This window comes from Miniopterus schreibersii, assembly GCF_964146895.1.
Source record: "Miniopterus schreibersii genome assembly, chromosome: X".
Taxonomy (NCBI): domain Eukaryota; kingdom Metazoa; phylum Chordata; class Mammalia; order Chiroptera; family Miniopteridae; genus Miniopterus; species Miniopterus schreibersii.
The window spans coordinates 13,240,385-13,261,223 of NC_138104.1; the positions used below are offsets into that span (position 1 = coordinate 13,240,385).

The 20,839-nt window shown below is 40.9% G+C and overlaps 1 protein-coding gene across 1 annotated transcript in view; it reads left to right on the plus strand.

Moving 5' to 3' along the window:
* TENM1 (teneurin transmembrane protein 1) overlaps nt 1–20,839 on the plus strand; it is a 711,536-nt gene that overhangs the window by 212,385 nt on the left and 478,312 nt on the right. The window contains exon 4 of the mRNA XM_081125839.1: nt 1,369–1,656. Within this exon, the coding sequence (XP_080981965.1) occupies nt 1,440–1,656 (217 nt within the window). The 5' untranslated portion in view covers nt 1,369–1,439. The remainder of the gene's footprint in view (nt 1–1,368; nt 1,657–20,839) is intronic.

Genomic DNA, 20,839 nt, shown 5'->3' on the forward strand with positions numbered 1-20,839 from the left:
GCATAATACGGGAGCCACCATCTAGATGTCCATAGATTTCTTTGAAAAATACACCTGGTAAGAAGCTAAAGAAGAAGAAAGGAGTTTATTTCACTGCAAAATAAAATAATGAAGTTATTGGTGTTCAACCTAGGGGGGTGGTGGTGTTTTTTTGTTTTGTTCTTCTTTAAAATATATCTTTATTGATTTCAGAGAGAGGGAAAGAGAGGGAGAAACATCACTGATGAGTCACTGACCGGCTGCCTCCTGCACGCCCCCTGCTGGGGATCGAACCCACAACCGGGGCCTGTACCCTGACCAGGAATCGAACCCCAATCTCCTGGATCCTAGGTCAATGCTCAACCTCTGAGCCACGCCCGGCCGGGCCTAGATTTTTTTTTTAACATTATATAAAGGGACCAAGTTGCAAAGTCGCAGCAGTGGATGAATGTCATGATCGAATAATGTCAAGAATGGAAAGTAAGCACATTTTTTCCAGGGCTTTACACTTTTCAGATGACTTTGACATCTCAGATGGCACTTGATCTTCTTGAGGCTCTCAGGTCTGCATCAGGCAGATAATGGCTTGACTTGTCCTCCGAACCTCAGTGGCTCCCAGCCCAGCGTTCTGTGGGGAATGGGGCCTCTTCCAGGGATTTAGCCTGAAGTTTAAAATTTGTCTTTCTAAACCCGATTTACACCCTGCTGCTCCTATACCAGGGTACCCACCACAAGTGTTGTTTACATCTTCTTGCAACCATGAAGAGCAAGAATTTACCGCCACCTAACTCATTAAAAATGCTCTCCGAGCCCGAGGCTCAAAAGCCACAATATGAACACAAAGAGCTCAGTGCCCCTCAAGGACACTATTTCATGAGCTCCTCTCACTCAGAATCCTTCCCTTCCTCAGAGCCTCTGTCTTAAATGCAATATTAAACCAGAGGCAAGAAAGTGTTTTTTTTTCAGAACGCAGTTCTCTTACAGGCTTTCATTTCAACTGTGGGCTGTGCTGGGTTAAATATTTGTACTCCTGGCCACTTTCAAATGGTGTGTTTTTTAATCAAACCCCTGACTTGAAACACACAGACACACCATAAAGCAATGTTGGCCTTTTATTTGCATTCCAGTACAAATATTTTTGAAGTCGGACTCTCATTTACCTTTGAGTATTTTCTGATGCTGCAACCTCCAGCCTAATCCTAAATGCTTGACAATGTAGGCATGTAACTCGGTGTTATTATTGCCTCCGGCAGCTTCATGTCATCCAGTTTGTCTCTTGCTTGCCTCCTTTGATAGTATGATCAGGACCAATTGTGAATCTGCCAGATGCATTTCCTCGCGAAAGGACAAATCTAAGACAGCTTGTGTTTTTCCCCCTCTCTCTTTCAGGCCTGCTCACATTAAAGGACTTCCTCTCCATGTTTGCTTTCTTTCATGAAACTGAGCTAGCTTAATCAGACATGGAGCAAACGGACTGCAAACCCTACCAGCCTCTGCCCAAAGTCAAGCATGAGATAGACCTGGCCTACACCAGCTCTTCCGACGAGAGCGAAGACGGGAGGAAACCGAGGCAGTCATACAACTCCAGAGAGACTCTGCAGGAGTATAACCAAGAGCTGAGGGGGAATTTCAACAGCCAGAGTAAGAAGAGGAAAGACGCGGAGAAATCTACTCAGGGTAGGTTTTTATTGCATTTCTGTAACCAATATGATTTCTCACCGGGCCCTGCCTGTATGCACAGACTTATGTTTCCAAAACGAATTTGCTGATGTGAACCGGTTAAGAATCCGAGCTGCTTGCATATGCTCAGGGAATCTCCGTCAGATGCCAGCCCAGCTGAGGTTGTAGGGCACATGTGCTTTTTACGGATTATGCGTGAATTTGGAGACAGCAATCCTCTTATCAGAGCATTTGAAATTTGTCTAATCCCACAAATAGCCATTTATGGACTGAAGGATAAATAATTTATAGTAAGATGAAAAGTTAACAGCGAAGTGCTTTTCAAGCCATTGCCTGTATGGGATGAAATTCTCAAATGAAGATTTGGCTTCCAAAATAGCTTTGGAAAGATTTGTGGAAACCACCAAACAGGTGTCCAGAGAGTCTGTTCCCAGAGCGCTGAAATGTTGGGCAGCACAGTCTGAAGGGAAAGTAGGAATTTGGCAGAACGCTTCCTGCCACAGCCATACTGTGGAGCAGATCCTTTGGACAGCCTTGGGTCTTCCATTATGGACTGACCAGAAAGTTTCTAGCAAATAGAAAACAGCTAGATAGAAATATGAGTTCCTTATTTCTTTTCAATGGATAGATAAGCAGTATTAGATGCTCTTTTAAATACATAGAAAAAAGATACTGACATTGGCACACGTTACCTTTTTTTAAAATATATCTTTATTGATTTCAGAGAGAGGAAGGGAGAGGGAGAGAGAGAGGAACATCAATGATGAGAGTCATTGATCATGCCTCCTGCACGCCCCCTACTGGGCATCAATCCCACAACAGGGGCCTGTGCCCTGACTGGGAATCGAACCCCGATCTCCTGGATCCTAGGTTGACGCTCAACTGCTGAGCCACACCCAGCCAGGCTGTTACATTTAAAAAAAAAAAAAAGAATAAGAGATTTGAGCCCTGGCCAGTTTGGCTCAGTGATTAGAGCACTGGCCTGCAGACTGAAGGGTCCCAGATTTGATTCTAGCTAAGGGCACATACCTCGGTTGCAGGCTTGATCCCCAGCCCTGGTCGGGTGCATGCAGGAAGCAACTAATGGATGTGACTCTCTCACATCAGTGTTTTTCTCTCTCTCTCTGAAAAGCAATGGAAAAAATATCCTCAGGTGAGGATTAAATAAAAAAATAGAATAAGAGATTTAATCATCTAGATCTGTCATTCTCAAAGTGTGTAATCTGGGCCCGCAGCAACAGCATCACCCACAACCTCGTTGGAAATGCAAATTATCAGGTACTACCCCAGATCATGTAAAAGGTAGTAATTACAAATGAAAACTACTGTGTCCTAATGAGTATTGGGATTTCATATTAGAGAAACTTTAAACTGAGTTAAAGATTTAAGGCATTCATGCTAGTATTTAAATATACATTAAATGTTGTTTATATGAACTATTTTTAGTTCTTAACATAATTGGTAAAAGTTTTATATCTGTTTTTTCAAGTAATTCATTTTAATCTTCCCTATCGATTCAGCTATAGACAGTGTAAATTTGTTACAAAATAATTTTATTCTTCTGCCTACCTGGCAGTTGGGAAATGTTTTCCTATGGGAATTTTCTTTGGCTCTATTGTGCTTTAAGAAATGTGTGGTTCCCGTTAAAATATTTCCCTATAAGTTTGTCTTTAAGGAATATGACCTTACAGTTGTGAGTTGTAGGTTATAGGATTGGAGTATAGAGTGCTTGAGCTAATGTGTTTTGAGTTTATGTGGAATCTAATGAGCAGAATAAACCAATGAACAAAATAGATCCAGAGACATAGAAACATGGAACAGACTGAGGGATCTCAGAGGAAAGGGGGTGGGGCTGGGGGTTAGGGCGAGATTAACCTAAGAATTTACATGCGTATATGCATAGCCCATGGACACAGACAATAGTGTGCTGAAGGCCTGGAGGAGGGTGGGGCAGGTGAAGGATGGAGGGGATCAATGGGGAAAAAAGGGGACATCTGTAATACTTTTAACAATAAAGATAAATTTTTCAAAACGTAAGAATACACTTCTAGTGACAGTTCTAAAAATATAAGCAATTTTGTACTGAGTCAGTATAAGCAGCTAGCCAGCCTCAGATTTTGTTTCTGTGCATTGCTATCAAAGTGAATTTTGGGAAGAGAGAAGTTTATCTTCTATGATGCCATCCCAACTTCCTTTCAAATAACCTATTATTCAGTTATCTTTCATTTAACACTTGCTGTGTGTCAGGCCTTGAGTTAGATGCAGGGCATGGAGATGACTGTGAGGGTTTCTGCTTGAAACTCATAATGTGCTGAAGAAAATAGACATCAAGCAAACGGTTGCGATTGAATGCAGTAAGTACTTCTACACATAAGTAAAGTGCTATGGAAGAACATAGGAACTGGGGTCTGTAGAAAGGTGGTATTTGATCTAGGTCTTAAAATGTGAAGAAGAGCTCAGAAGGAAAAGGACATTCCAAGAGGGTAGACTTGCCGGTGCAGAAGCATAAAGCTGTGGGAAGGCCTGGAACAGTGAAAATTTCAATATGGCAAGAGTAAGCTACATTGGGCCAGATGGTGGAAAGTCTTGCATGCCCAATTTTTTTAAAATTTATTTTTGTTTAAAATATTACAGATGTCTCTTTTTCTCCCCAGTGACCTGTTCCACCTCGTCCCACCCCCTCCCCAGTCCCTCTCCCCACCCATTATCCGTGTCCTTGGATTGTGCATATATGCATATAAATTCTTTGGTTACTCTCTCCCCCTCCACCCACCCGCCCTCCTCCATCCCTCTGACATTCGTCAGTCTCATCCATGCTTCCATGTCATTGAATCTATTCTGTTCATCAGTTTATTAAGTTCTTTAGATTCCACGTATAAGCAGGATCATGTGATGTTTGTCTTTCTCTACCTGGCTTATTTCGCTTAGCGAAATATTCTCCAGGTCCATCCATGCTGTCCCAAAGAGTACGAGATCCTTCTTTTTTACAGCTGCGTAGTATTCCATGGTGTGAATGTCCCACAGCTTTTTATCCACTCATCTACCGATGGGCACTCGGGCTGTTTCCAGACCTTAGCTGTTGTAAATTGTGCTACTATGAACATCGGGGTGCATATATTCTTTCTGATTAGTGTTTCCCCAATTTAAGAGTTTCTTTTTTCCTTTAAGCATTAAAAAAAGCTTTTAAGTGATAGTTTCATGATGAATTATAATGTTTAGGATGAGAAGTGTAGAAAAGAATTTTAGATGTGTAAGCAGCGGTGTAGAAGATCGACCGCAATCACGGAAAATTTGACAAAGGGAGACAATTTGTGAAGCTGCCAAATCCGCCCAGGCTAAGGGGGTCTGAACTCTGGCAATACCAGTGGAGGTGGAGAAACATATTCAAGAGATATTAGTGTGGCGGCATTGATAGGACTTGGTCATTGATTCCTTGTCAAGGGTGAAAGAGACAATAGAGTGAAGGATGACTCGAAATTTCAAGTTTGGGAAACTGGGAGGGTGGCGATCATTTTACCAAGACAAGGGACATGGGGGAGGGCGTTTGAAGGGAAGAGAACGGGTTTTTCTCTGGGCATGTTAAGTTTAAAATACGTGAGTGACATCCAGGTGGGTTTTCCCATCAGGCGGTTGGAAGTGTGTGGCTAGAGTTCGGGAGGGACGCGGCCTGTTGATGTAAGTAGACCTGAGTTCATCAGTGTCTTACAGTAGGAGATGCCTGGGGGTTGGGGACATTACCCAGGTAGAATGTGCAGAGTGAGACTAGGAAAAAGCCGTGGACACAAATCTGAATCCATCATCCATGTACTGATATAAACACATTTTCAGCCTATTTAAGTTTTTAGCTAGCACCATCCTTCAGTGCGCTGGCAGGTAGACTAAAGCATAAAGATCCAGGAGGTCAAAGTCTGGATACTCGGAATCTGATCTGCCAGTGATGTGCTGATTTTTATAGAGACCTAGGAGAGAAATATGTACCTCTTTTGGAGAGAAGTGAATTATCCTACATCAGGCAAAACTTTTGACCCAGTGATCATCTTGTTTGTGAGGTCTTTGCTGTTTTATTCCACATACTTACTACCTATGAGTAAAAGAAAATGCTCTTAATTTTCACAAGTATGTGTCAGTGGTAGCATCCTGAGTCAGCCTAGCTGGGTGAGCCTGACTCAGAATACCAATGAGTTTTAAGTCAGGAAGGAAGAAAGCAAACATGTTGATTGGGCACCTACTATAGTGCCAGACCCTGTGCTAGATGCCTTTCAGTCTTACTGGCTGTGCAGCCTGGAGCAAGTTACTGTAGCTCTCTGGGCCTGTATCTCATCTGCAAAATTGACATCATCATCATCGTCATCATTGTCAATACCATAGTCACAATAATAAAAATAAAAGTAATAATAATAATAATAAATCTTGCATAGTGCCTGCTCTGTTCCAGGACTCTGCAGGTGCTTTATATTAGTTCTTCGTAAACACTTTAGGAGGTATGGGGTATCATCCCCAGGTTATAGACAATGTAATTGAACATTGGGGAGGAAGAACTTGCCAGAGTCTCTGCAGCTAAGAAGTGGTGAGAGTTGGGATTGGAAATCAAGTCCATGGCTCCAAAGTTCCCACTGTTCGCTGTGCTACACTGCCTCCCATACCTACATCATGAGGATGTAATAAGGCTTAATTGTGATCATAAGTGTGAAGGTGTTTAGGAACTCAATAAATGTTAGTTTCCCTTCATTTCCTTCCCCAACGACCTTGCCAGCCTCTGATGTTCCAGTGACCAAAGGTTCACAGGGAGGTCTAGCAAGCCTTTCCTTTCTGGTTATCTTTATAAAGGGGCAGATGATATCCTATATAATTTATAAGGAAATATTCCTGGGGCTGGTTGTTCTTCTCCACTTTGGGGGGAAGTTACTGTGTCATCAATTCAGGGCTTGTTTGGGGAAAATATTAATGAGAAGAAATACTTGCTTAATTCCACCTGAAAGTACCTTCATATTCTTATCATTATTTGCCAAGAAAGAGGCGTCCCTCCCCCATGTGCACACATAGTGCTGGATTTTAATACTGATTTTCTTATTTTTCAAAAGCTTTTAAATTAAGAGATGGGCACTAATCTAATATTACTCACAATTCTTTACTAACAGGATGAATGAGCCTTAGGCAAGCTTATTGTACATGATTTTTGGCAGGTGTCTAATAGCAGGGGGGGATTTCCTGGAGGCACACCGGCTAGCAATTGTTCCCAAGCAGCCTCACTTCCAAGGGAGGCATTAATTAAACTAAGAAACCAGTATAAGACAAATGAAAATATAAATATCTGGATATATAAACCAAGGCTAATTTTAGTTATGAGAGTTGCCTTATCATTTTCACAGCTGATAAGATTAGTTTTGAGCTTAGCTATTTTACTGAAAAGTAATTATGAATGAAAACTCACCCATGCATAAAAGGCATGTATGGTGAGGATCTGTTACAATCCCACGAGATCATAGACTCCCAGGATACTACAGCTGATACAAACATTTCATTTCTCCCTTCTTGAACTGCTCTTTTGTGCTTCTCTTTCTCCTAATATGGGTTTTGTTTGTTTGGTTGGTGGTTTTTCATTATTACAACCTAAGCCTAAATCTCACATTATCGCCATCTGGTGGAAGAAATTTAAAATTGCCAATCTGTGTGTACCAAAATTACTTGGAAGGAAAGCCTATCTGTCCTCCATCCATCCATCCATCCATCCATCCATCCATCCATTTTTTTATTTACTCATTTATACATCAAACATTCATTTAGTGTCAACTATGTTTGAGATGCTTTGCTAGGTGGATGAAATTCATCTTGAAATAAACGCACATAACTATTATGTCCCCCCCTTTGTCCCAGGCTTCGTCCCATCGGTGCTCAAACAGCATTATCACTTGTAGGTTCAAGGAGTAGACAGAAGCCCAAACTTGGAAAGTACATTTCTTGGTTCTTATTTCAAGCATTTAGCAGTAGTATAAACTATTGTTTGCTTATGTCTAATCAGCTTGGATAACAGTTCCTACAAAAATCTTGAAAAACGAACTCTTAATCTCAAGGTTTGTGTTTATGTGCTAAAGATCACAGATGGCAGGTGTAATATAATGTAGCAAGGCCTTTAAAGTGAAAATTTCAACAGCATTTCATCATCTATAATGCATTTTCTGCTGTGAGCATGTTATACTTCTAGTTGTCACAAGTCTCGAGAATAAAAATCTATAATGACTGCCCAGAAAGAACTTAGACTATAAGGGAAAAAACTAAGTTATTTAGCACCAGTTCCCATTGACTTGTGTCTTTCAGCTGGTATCATTTGTACATAAAAACTTATATAGCATCTAAAACTGATATGGAATATCTTTGGCACTTGTGCTACTGCTCCCTTCACCTGTCACATGGTAGACATCCTTAATCAGATCATGGTGTTCTTTCTTGTTGAGTGAAACTCAGCCTCACTCTCATCAACACAGCATCCCGTGCAAGCATTGTCAGTCAGTTAGAGTTGGCGAGAGATGGCATCTATTTCCCCTCTGTGGCCTGCTTGTCTTTGCCAAGTTCTGCATTAAAACCTAAAGATATATAGAGGAATAGGAAGCACTGTTTGCCCTCAAAGAATTCAGAGTACAGTTAGGAAGGTGGATTTAAACCAGCAACAGTGGTGTAATATAATTGGTGTTATAATAGTGATATTTGTAAAGTACTATGGGAATCTAGAAGCCAGAATCAGGTACTCTGCTCAGGGAGCAATAATAGTGGTTATAAGAGAAATACCTAATATTTATTAAGGACAAGCACTGAGTTAGGCACTTTAGATGGATAATGTTATTTAATCTTTCTACTAATGCTATGATGGGGTTATTATTAACCCCATTTTATAGATGAGTAAAGTGAGGCACGGAGATACTAAGTAATAGGAGTGGGATTGGAACTGAGGAAGTCTGCCTTTAGAGCCCACTGCCAGAACTACTATGCAGAGATACACAGCTCTGAATTCAGATCTGGAATTCAAGAAAATGGTGTGTGTGTGTGTGTGTGTGTGTGTGTGTGTGTGTGTGTGTGTGTGTGTGTGTGTAGTTGGCCTCTTCTATAGATGATGCTTGAAGCAGGTAGTAAAAGAGATCATCCAGCGAGAATATGTACAATTGGAAATAAAGAGAGCCAAATATAGTACCCTGAGACACATCGGAATTTTAAATAGTAAGTAGAAGACAAGAGGTGGTCTCCAGATGGCACAGAAGAATCAAAAGAAAAGGCTATCACATAAGCCAAAGGAGGAGACTTTTCCAGCTGGAAGTAGTGACTAAAACTGTCAAATGTGCCTGGCTGGGTGTGGCTCAGCGGTTGAGCATGGACCTAGGATCCAGGCGATTGGGGTTTGACACCCGGTCAGGGCACATGCCCGGGTTGCGGGCTCGGTCCCCAGCAGGGGGCATGCAGGAGGCAGCCGATCAATGACTCTCTCATCATTGATGTTTCTATCTCTCTCTCCCTCCCTCTCCTTTCCTCTCTCTGAAATCAATAAAGATATATTTTTAAAAAATTGTCAAACGCTTCAGAATCAACATGTAGAATGAAAATTGATAAAAGGCAGTAAAATAAGCAGTTTAGAAGGTCATTGCTGACTTTAGACTAGAGATTCTCCACCTGGGCTGGACATTAAAATTACCTGGGCATTTTACAAATCCCAGTGTCGAGACTGCTCCTCAGGCCAATAGATCAGAATTTCCAAAGGCGGGTCCCAGCCGTTTTCCAGATGATCTCAGGGGATTCCAGTGTGCATCAAAGATGGAGATTCGCTGCCTTAGAGAAAGATATCAAGTCATGAGGATTTGAAGAATGAATGCAAGTGCACGTAGTGACTGGAATGAGGCTCCGCTGGGAAATGTTTCAGGATCTCGGGTGGAAGGAAAGGCTTTGAAGGGTTCAGTGCATTCCCTGAGACAGAAGGCAAGTTCCCAAAGGAAATGGCAAGCGTCGGCGTTCATGTCTCGCTGATCTCAATTTTCTTGGATACAGAAGACACAGGGTTACCTTCTGGAAGTGTGGATCGAGTCAAGAGCCTCAGATAAGTAAGAGAGGTTTTGGACCGGGCCAAGATAGAGTTGCACGTACATGTATCTGGAGCGCAGGTGAGGCGGGACTGACGATGGAGGTGGAATAGTAATGACAGTAAATATGATTGACCATTATGTGTCAAGTACTCTGCTGGACGGCTATGGATCGTTTTTATTTAGCCCTTATCATAACGGTGGTGTTGAGGTAATCATCATGACCCCTGTTTTGTAGAGTTACACAGCTGGAGTAAATAGCAGAGCTAAAATATAAATCCGTGTCTCCCTGATGAAGGCCTGTATTCTTTCCCCTACATGATCAGGGGCAGCTCCAGTGGATAATGTCCACGCTGTGCTTCGAGCTTTAAATATTCATTCTCATTTGGAAAATGTGGTTTCCAATCACAGTTGAATGCCAAACTGAAATTGGAAATTCGATCTTTTGGGGGGTGCCACTCCGTCACAGATTTAATGGAGATAGGCTGTGTACTTTGTGTGTTAAGATTTATTCTTCTAATGTAAAAGGGACTCTGGGCTCTCCTGCTTATTTTGACCAGTGATCATTCTAAAACACAAATCAGATCATACCATTCTTCGGAAAATCTTTCAATGCCTCCTAATGCTGAGAGGAATGGTTCTTCGCGGTGGGGTACAGAGGAGGGGACACTACTAAACACTTTGAGAATCTGATCAAAGCTCTGAATCTTCTTTTCAGAAAAAAAATGCACATATGACAATATTTGTCATACATTTCAAGGGATTCAAGAAGTCCTTGAAGTCCTTCTGCATCCATGGACCATAGGTTAAGTTTCTCTACTAAGGGGATTGCATCTCCTCTTAGCCATGAAACTTAGGTCTTCTAAGATTTAGCACTAAAAGGAAAAGGCATTGGGGGTGAGAGGCTGCCACATAGTAAACCCAGCCCCTGAATTTCAACTTGCCTTGGCATTATGTCACCTTGATTTACTACTATCCACATCAAATAGGAGGTTTTCCACACAGTGCTAAATCCACAGATGGTCTGGATTTTGTTTCTAACAAGGGAGGCAATATTTCTTTATATAGACATTTATACAACACACCCCTACATACAAATGATGTTTTCAAGTCATGCTGATGTGAGCATAAATTAGGAACCCAGTTTTGGAGAAAGGAAGGGAGCCATATAGGTGGGAAAATGGAGGGAAGGTATTTTCAGTGATGCCGTCCAGAAGTTGCACCTCCAAGCATCCTTTTCAATGTCATCATTTCTAGAAAACTTCCCTTTTCCTCTTCTTCAGTTAGTGACCGTCACAAGTTGTCACTTGTTAAATATCTATTCAATATCAAATGATGGGATTCACTAAAATTTGGTGGAAATAATTTAGGAAATAGATTCTTAAAACTAACTTTGTGAAAAAATACCTGGTTGCCACTAATTGTAGACATATTACAAAAGTGTGGTTTTACCCTTGAACCAGCTCTCTTCTTGCTGATGATATTCTTCATCCGGGAATAGCTAGGTCACTTTCTCAGTTCTTTGCCTGCGCTGCTGCTTAGGCGACATGGCCTTCTGCTCTCAGTCTGAAACTATCTCTTGCCTCTGGAACTCATTCCATTTCTACTGTCTATCCCTGAGTTCACTTTGCTTCATACTGTGTTTAGCACTTTCATGCTTCATCCTAAATCTAGATTAAAACCTACACCATAGTATGGGGAACAATTCTAGTGTTCTCTCCTTTTAAAAAAAGATATATCTTCATTGATTTCAGAGAGAGGAAGGAAAAGGGAGAGAGAGAGAGAGAGAGAGAGAGAGAGAGAGAGAGAGAGAGACACCACTGATGAGAGAGTCATGGATCGGCTGCCTCTCGCACGCCCCCTGCTGGGGATCAAGCCCGCAACCCGGGCCTGTGCCCTGACCGGGAATCGAACCGCGATCTCCTGGATGCTAGACCAACACTCAACTACTGAGCCACGCTGGCCGGGCTGATGTTCTCTTCTTAAATAACCCTTTACTCAGTGGAGTTGCGTATTTTCCTTTGAGGAATGAAGAGACTGGCTCCTGGCTAAGTTTCACAGAGATGACTATGCCCTGGGAAACAAAACAGCTCTTCTCTGTTGGGTACATGATTTGATTTCTCTCTTTGAATTGCTTCAGCTCCAGGGCAGGATCAAGGGGGTATATGGGCCTGGGATTAGGAAGACTAGGGGGAAAAGAGCATCATTCTTTTCCTTTTAACTCTTTAGGGCCCATTTATTATATGGTTAACACAAAAGCCAGGCAAGGCCTAAGTCAGATGATTGGAATGACAAACACAGTGGCTAACGAGGCTTAAGCGGAGCAACTATTGCAGATGGATAAAAAAGGGAGGCTGGTGAAATAGAGAAGAAAGCAGATGTTAAACCTAAGAAGTCTAGTGAAGGGGCATGGATTCGGTTCAACAGGTTCTCTGTGGCATGTTGAAGTGTTTTAGTTCATAGAGGTGACTGAGAGTGCCTCCATGTTACATGTTGATTCGGTTTTATTACCAAGATTTGAGCAAGAGTCAGAATTGGCCTTTCAAAATGTAGCTTTCTATTCATGTGAGCAGTCAAAAGCAGTTTTAAATATCTGCAAAGGCATGACTGTGAGCTATTGCCAACATGTCCTGTCAGGAAACCGTCCTGTCAGGAAACTGTTCTGCTGTTCTGCTCACCTGCGATGCAGAGCTAGTTCCATATACAAATAGGATCTATTTATTTTCAGCACTCTTCTTTCTCATTATAATTCTGCAAAGGTCTAGAGGTGACAGAAGATAAATCTTGAATCCCCTGGAACCTTGGAAACATTCTCATTTGAAGCCTTTATACCAAAAGCTGAGAATCCTGCCATCTTGTCAGTATAAACTGAACCATATGCAGTGCTATTTTGATGCCAGTCATTCCTGTAACACATGAAGTATTTAATTTTATTACTCTTGGGTTTTAACTGTTTGAGCAAATGACCTCTAGTGTCTTTTATGTCATGTAAGAAAGCGGTTAGAAAGGAGCTCAAAGGCAAAAAAGAAAAATTAATCAGGACATGACCAAACCTTTTATAGAATTTAAAGGTTCGAGTTAAGATTCATTTCTCTGTCTTCAGCTGAGACATTTACAAGGCTCCCCTACTAAAGTCCAATTATGTCTCCTCATTAATGGTTCAAGTCCAGAGTTTGAAGAACAATTTAAAAAAATTATCACACTGACATACAACCAGGCTGAATGCTAACGTGGTTCAAATTAATCAGTAAATATGGCCCCAGATCACCTGTGCAAATTGGAAAATAAGTAATCTATGGTTTTGTAAAATGGGACAGTCACAAGAAAGGCAGAATTTTACTGTATGTTTATATATATACATATACACATTTATTTCATATATTTTGTGCCCAACATCATTTATATATATAATTTTTATTTTATAATTTTGTATTTATAATTTATACATATGTATATTTATCTATATAATTTAAAGAAACATGAGGTGGATCAATTTTTAATGGAATTGCTCTGTAAATTTTTTTTCTATTGATTGTATTTTCTTAAACAAGACATACTTGTATGTAATAATGGAGAACCACTTCAGAAGAGAAGCTATATGGAGCAACATCTAAAATTCATACAGGGATGCTCCTGCCTCCTGTTTCCCCTGTAGGTTCCCACCCCACATGCCCTAAGCCCCGCACATGCTCAGCAAGTGTTAGTGGCTGGCAAGCTATGTGTTTTTCAATTATTTCCCCCAGACACTTGCATAGATAGCAATTCAACTGACTTCTGAAGCATCATAACTAACACACAGCCAAGGCCATCAGTCAGCATATTCTTTCCAATCCTCGCTATGACTGGCAAGGCCGGTGTATCTGGTCAATGGACCATGGAACATATCTAATCAATTTGACTTAAAATACAATTGAGCTGGCTGTGCCAGCTTTCATGCTTTTGGAAATAACTTCAGAGCCTGGAACAGTATTTGGCACATAATAGGTGTTCAATGAATATTCATTGAACAAATGAATTTATTGAATGTATAGCACTTAACATTCTCTTCTCATAAATTAAATTTATAAGAGGCTCAGATTTGAACACTGGCCACCTTGATGCTATACAATTGGCCCTTTAACAACACAGGTTTAAACTGTGTGGGTCCACTTACACACGGATTTTTTTTCAGCAAATAATGTAAATGTATTTTCTCTTCCTTATGGTTGGTTTTCGTAGCATTTTCTGTTCTGTAGCTAACTTTATTATAAGAATACAGTATATAATACATATAGCATATAAAATATGTGTTAATGGACTGTTTATGGCTTCAGTAGGGCTTCCTGTCAATAGTAGGCTATTGGGGGAGTCAAAAGTTATAGATTTTCTTTATTTAAAAAAAAAAAAGATCTTTAATGTTGAAAGTATTACAGATGTCCCCTTTTCCCCTATTGACCCCTCCACCCCGCCCCCACCCCCTCAGGCCTACAGCACTATTGTCTGTTTCCATGGGTTAACATATGGGCATATAAATTCTTTGGTTACATGGATTCGCTACTGTGTAAGGGGTCAGCACACCTAACCCCCACGTTGTTCAAGGGTCAACTTTTATACTTTTTATAGAAAAGTATTTGATAGTTTTTGTGTATGAGGCTTCGTTTGAATGGTTCATACTCTTTACCACACCATAAAAAACAAGTCTAAATAAAATGATGATGCAATTAAGTGTAAGTTCAAACCCTTTTGCAGTTAACAACAGTTAGCCTAAAATTCATTGACGAAAAGCTTTTTAAAATGTATGCCCCCTTTCATTCCATGCCTTCGTGTGGAGAGTTGGATTTGGCTGTGGAATTGGTTTAGGCCTTTATGGGTTATGCAGGAGGTGTTTATTCCGACCATTCACTTCCACTTTTACTGTATTAGACTATAGCTATAGAAGCCATCGAAGAACAGACTCGGCGTAGAAATAGAGAACCTGAAAGCTTGGAGGTGGCTTTATATTGTTAAATAGTTGGCTCCTTCTTACCAATACCAGCTGCCAGTGGTGAGCGGAAAGGGAGCTGTTCCAATCCAATGAGGCTCCCTATTATTTAGAGTTTTGTTAACGGCGGTTATGGTATACCAGTAAGATGATCTGAAATGCATATTCACAACCTTTGTTTGCACGGATTTGGCATTGTGGGGTTGAAATTTATATTCCAACATAAAGTTTGGAGCTTCTGCTACTAGAATCGTGCCTTCGTATGAATACTGTGAAGGTCGGACCTGTGATCGGATTCAGCAAGAGTGCCACCCAAAGTTACCATCTTAACAGACTGAACAGACCCTCATAAGTCATTCTCTTGATAAAACTCTTGAGCGTTTGCTAAAATAACACTTTCCGAAAAAGCTTTCAAAAGGAGCACAATTAGCAGTGTCTCAGGTTCCAAACCAAAGGTCAAAACACTTAAAATTGAATTGCAAGGCTGCCTAGAACCATCAGAGAACATGCCTTGAGGCAGGACCACACCAAACCTACCCCTCTGCGAATTAGATGAAATTTGATTCTATTCACTCCCATCACCAAGCTTTGGTGGTAGCAGGATGTGTTCACTTTGCCCTCCCTACCTTAGTAGAGCAATTCTAAGTTTTCATCCTACATACCCTTAAGTTTCCCAGAGTTCAGCCCAGTAATCACCATTTTCCAGAGGAAGCATGCAATACGTATTGTTGGTCATTTATTTTGAAGGCATCAAGACATTTCTACCATTTTCTAGTGTTTGCCAGTGCTTACTGCTAAATGTATTTTACCAAAATCCCACAAGTAGCACTTCAAGCCCCTCACCCCTTGTCCTGCCCTTGAAGATCCTGGAGTATAGCAAGACACCATTAACCAGTATCTGGGCACTTTTATATAGTGCAGTATTTTGCACACTGTGTGCCAGGCACTTAACAGATATTAATAAATTGAATGAAAAAGTTGCGTATCTTTGTATTGATGTATTTGTTGGCGAATTATTCTGGGTGGTATAATAGAAAGAGTACTGAACTAGCAGCAGTGAGTTCAAATTGCTCTTTTACTTAATAGCCTAGCACAGTGCCATCACCAAGTAAGTGCTTAGTAAATACTTCCTGAACGAACGAATGAATGAATGAATGAGTGAATGAATGGAGTTGAATGGAATGGAATTGGATGAAGCCTTGGGCACCCTCTCCCCTCTAACTCTCTCAGGGATTTCTCTCACCTTCCAACCTGCCTCGAACAGGACTCTCTGAAGCCGCTGTTTCTCCATCAGCCTCTGACGGAGCCTACGCTTCACTGTGCCACAAACCTCAGTCCCCACTACAGCGCTAAAACTCTTTACTTTTATGTTAAAAAACAACAAACATCAATAAAACAAAAACAGAACAAAAGAACCCCTGCTCCTCTGTGGGGTGCACTATTCAGCTGTGGATCTCCATCTAGGCACCCCCCACTCTGGAAAGCCTGCCTTGATCCTGTGCAGTCCTGCCTGGCTGCCCTACTATGTGCTCCTTCAATGCTCTGGAGATATTCCCACCACAGTACCAATCACCCTTAATTGTAACTGACCCTTAACTCTTTTGTTTCTCCAACTGAACTGTAAACTTCCTGAGGGCAGAGACTGTCTTTCTTTTTCACTCTTAAAATCCTATCACACAGTAAGTGCTCAAAAATATATATATATTTTTTCTTTCAATAAGATAACTTTGGCAAGGTTTTGTTTCCTCTTATGTAAAGCGAAGATTCTATTTCCTTACCGGGGATCAACTGAGGATCAAGTGAGATTGTATACATAAATCATTCTGAAAACTGCTGGGATACAAATATTATTCCCAGTTGTCAAATCCTTTCACAGTGACTTCAGCTCACAGAATGCCAATTACAGCCGTTTTCAGAGAGTGATTTCCTGCTCATCCGTAGGATCTAGGAAACGGTGTCACTGGAAATAACATGAAAATGAATGAAGGAGAACTTGATGCTTGGGGATAAAGGAGCTTCCCATGTCCAGAGCCAAGCTGATCTCATTGAAGAGTGTAAGTTTCCATGCACTTGCTCTATGATTAGCTATATGGATGAGCAATAGTGGAAACGGGCTTAACAAACTTTGTAGCCCTGTCAAAGCGAACAGAGTACAAGACCTTCAATTAATCTGCTGAATAACACCAGAGAATGGTTTTAAGTTCAAATCTTCTCAAGGATGGCTCTCCTGAATTTGACATGATTAATGCCAGATAATAAAAGTTTTAAATCCTAAAAGAGTATTGATAAAAATCAAATTCCTCACACCCACCATTTTCGGTATAGCAGTCATGCGCATTAACCAGTTGGATTAGAAGAGTTTTACTATTCTGTATTCTGCCAAAAGCAGGTTGGCTTTTGTTATATTGTAGGTCTTTGAAAACTCTGTCCAAAGTGGTTTTCAGCATCAGAACATGTACTCCCAGTAAGGCCGGCTGATGGCATTGACCTCAAGGGTGGGGTTTTAGTGACCCTTCAATAGCAGATGAAACTTATTCTTTTTTTTTTTTTAAATATATCTTTATTGATCTCAGAGAGAGGAAAGGAGAGGGAGAGAGAGAGACAGAAACATCAATGATGAGAGAGTCATTGATCAAGCCCACAACCTGGGCCTGTGCCCTGACCGGGAATCAAACCCCGATCGCCTGGATCCTAGGTCGACGCTCAACCGCTGAGCCACACCGGCAGGGGGGAACTTATTCTTTTGGATTCTTCATCACCTACTGTTGCCTTCGTGCCACAAACCCATTGGAAAGGTTTTATGATCCAATCTCATTTCAGTTACTATCATTGCACACCCATATTTATTCAAATTTCTCTACCTCCTCATGGGTCTGTTATGCTGGGAATGCTCAGGAACTGTTAAAAATTGAGCAAATTAACCTGAACGCTGTCCTTTATTGGTCGTATCTAGGAAGCACATTGTATTGATGTTGTAGTTTGAAGCAATGGAAATATTGCTCTTTAGTTTATTCTCTTCATTATCTTGTAACTAAGCATCCACTGGATTATTTTTACAATTTAGTCTACTCAGAGTGAGAATGGGAGAGTTTCTAATCTTCTGGGGGATTTTTTTTCTCCCTTGAAAGGTTATGATAACTAGATTTGGTAGCACATAAAAAGCCCAAATCAATATTGCCATTGACTTTATCCACATAAGAAGCTTAACTTCATAGGTGACTTCTGAACAGCTGAAACAAAACAGAAGTCAGTCTCTGGTGAGTTCCCAGATTTAAAACAAGGTTGAAAGCTGGTGCAGAAGAATGCTTCTAGACTAACAAATACAACAGGGTGGGACCTTGTAAACAATTAGATTTCAGCAAATACATCCTATGCTTTCCATTTTGAAGAATAATAAGAGCTAATATTTATTACGTATCAGACACTCACTGTGCTGAGCACGATCTCTTTTAACCTTTAAAAACACCCTGTGACAATTAGACACACTTATAATCCCCAGTTTACAGGTGATAAAATTGAGACTTAGAGAGGGAGGTTAATTTTCCCAAGAAACACATCTAGTAAGTGGCCCAGTTGAGACTTTTTCATGACTTTCAAGTTGAGACTTCCAAGTTGAGACTTACTCAATATATAATACTCATCAGACATAGTAGTTGATGTTCAACGTTCAAATGGGTCTTAAATGGTAGATGTTGCTCCTGACCTGCTATTAGAAATATCTGTATGGTTTTCCTAGATGTAGGGAAATACCCTGAGCCTTCTGCACTTCTTTGTTGGAACCCGCTTTGATTAACACCAGGCAAGTATCTTTTCCAAGATGGCTGTACAAGACTAAAGTGTATGCCATGGTCGTGGGGCAGTGCTTTTTTCTTTATCAGGACAGCTATTAGGGTGAAGGTCAAAATCTTGACCTTATTCTTTCTAATGTAATTCACTCACTACCTAAATTAACCGAGCCAGAGGTAATGCACTCATTGATAACCAATTTATTCCAAGGCCTTCAGTTGAACAGCCTTTCTTCCTTCGTAATTCATACCATCTGACTTCTGTTTTTTCCTTCCTTCTGCTTCATTAAAGTGGTCTGTCAATATTCAACTATTAGCAGGTATTTTTCAGTGTCTGATTGTTGCATCACGGTCTTCATTTCATTCTCTACTAATATCTACAGAGAACCCAACATTTAGATTAACATTTTTTTCTAACATCTAAGCCTTACAGTGCCTTGACGTTCTTAACAAATGCTCCAACCAAGATCACCAAGGCCTCCACTTTGCTAAATTCCATGGTCAATTCTTAGTTGTCATGTTGACCTTCTAGCAGCTTTTGACACCGTTGATCGCTTCTTCTGCTGCACTTCATATTCCAGATAGTATGTTCTTCAACGTCTCCTCCTATCCCATTGACCATTCCTTTTGAGACACTCTCTGATTCTTTGTTGGATCTTATCTTCCCAACCATGAAACATGGGAGGGCCTGAGGGCCCGGCCTGAGGACCCAGCCTGAGGACTTCTCTTATCTTTGACAAACTTCATCCCCTGGTCATATGATCTTGTCTCATGATGTTAATACCATTTACATGCTGAAAAAAAATTTACAGCTCTACCTTTGACCTATCTCCTCAAATTCAGATTTATATATCCAACTGGCTATTTTTTATCTCCCCTCAGATGGCTGATGAAAATCAAATGGAACGTATCGGTATCAGACACCTCTTGTGCCCTAGCTCACATTCTCTCATGTTACCTTTTTATTCCAGCTGTTGCTGCAATTACTAGCTATTGGCATATGCATAACACTTCTTCTCAGCTGCACCAGGTATCTCTTATTTTCTGCCTTTTCTTCTACCTTTATGTGGAACGCCTGTAGCAACTCACTCAACCATCCTGAGGCATGTGCAAACCTGGACGTGCGAGAGAGTTAGCACACCATGGGACAACTCTTGACCTGTAAGAGGTGGAAAGCCAGTCATGAAGGCCTCCCTCTTCTGAGTTCAAGCAGACAATCCTCCAGGCATTTTCCAAGCTCCCCAGAGGGTTCCCAGTAAGATTAAGCTTCAGTTGCCCATACCCGTGACAACTAAAAAAATTCACCCTTGGATTCACTTTCCTTACTTCTCTATTTAACTTTTACTGGTCCTCCAGTCCTATTTTTGGAATCACGTCCCAAACTTCACTCCCCCGTCCATAGTCCCTTGTCTCAGGTTCTGCTTTTTGGGAAACCGAATTGAGACAATTTTCAACTCCTGATCCTCACTCCAAAACTGGCCCCTCTTTCAACCTTCTCCATCGCAGATTATGGCAACTCTTCTGTCCAGGTCCTCTTATCAAAAATCTTGGTGTAATCCATAACCTTATCCACTTTATCAGCAATCCTTGTCATCTTTACCTTTAAAATATATTCAAAATCTGATTAATTCTTCCCACGTTGTCTGCTACTACCCTGGTCCAGGCCACTATCATTTCTCATTGATTTTTGCAGGAGCCTCCTAAACCTGTCTTCCTGCTTCTGCCCTTGTACTCCAGCAGTGTATTCTCAATACAATAGCAGAGTGATACTTTTGAAACCTAAGGCAAATCATCTTCCCCCCCAGTCAGAGCCTGCATTGGCTTCCCATCACATTCAGAACACAGGAATCTACATAATGTGTCCTGCTTTACACTGTGACCCCATCTCCTACTTTGAACTCCTTTTGTCCTGCTAAAACCACATTGTTTCTCAAACAATACAGGCACAGTTCTGCCCCAGGGCCTTTGCAATTACTATTGTCTCTGCCTGGAATGTTTCTCGTTTTCATAGCTACCAGGCTTGGTCTCTCACCTGATACAGGTTCTTAGTCAAATGTCATCTTTTCAGTGAGCCATTCCCTGGCTAAGCTATTGAAAATTACAATCCTTCCCCCCACACACAATCCCTCTGCCTTTTTTACTCCATAATTCTTATCACTTAGGCGACTTAGGTAAAACTTACTGTCTAAAGTACGACATTTTTTAGAGTAAAAGTGTGCACTAGGAGTAATCACACTAGGACCACAGGTATAAACCAGGACTGTCTGAGACATTACGCTTCCTCTGCCATCTGACTCTATTACTTATTTTTATTTATACTTCATAAATTTACTTATAATTACCATGTATGTAATATATACTTACCATTCTGTAAT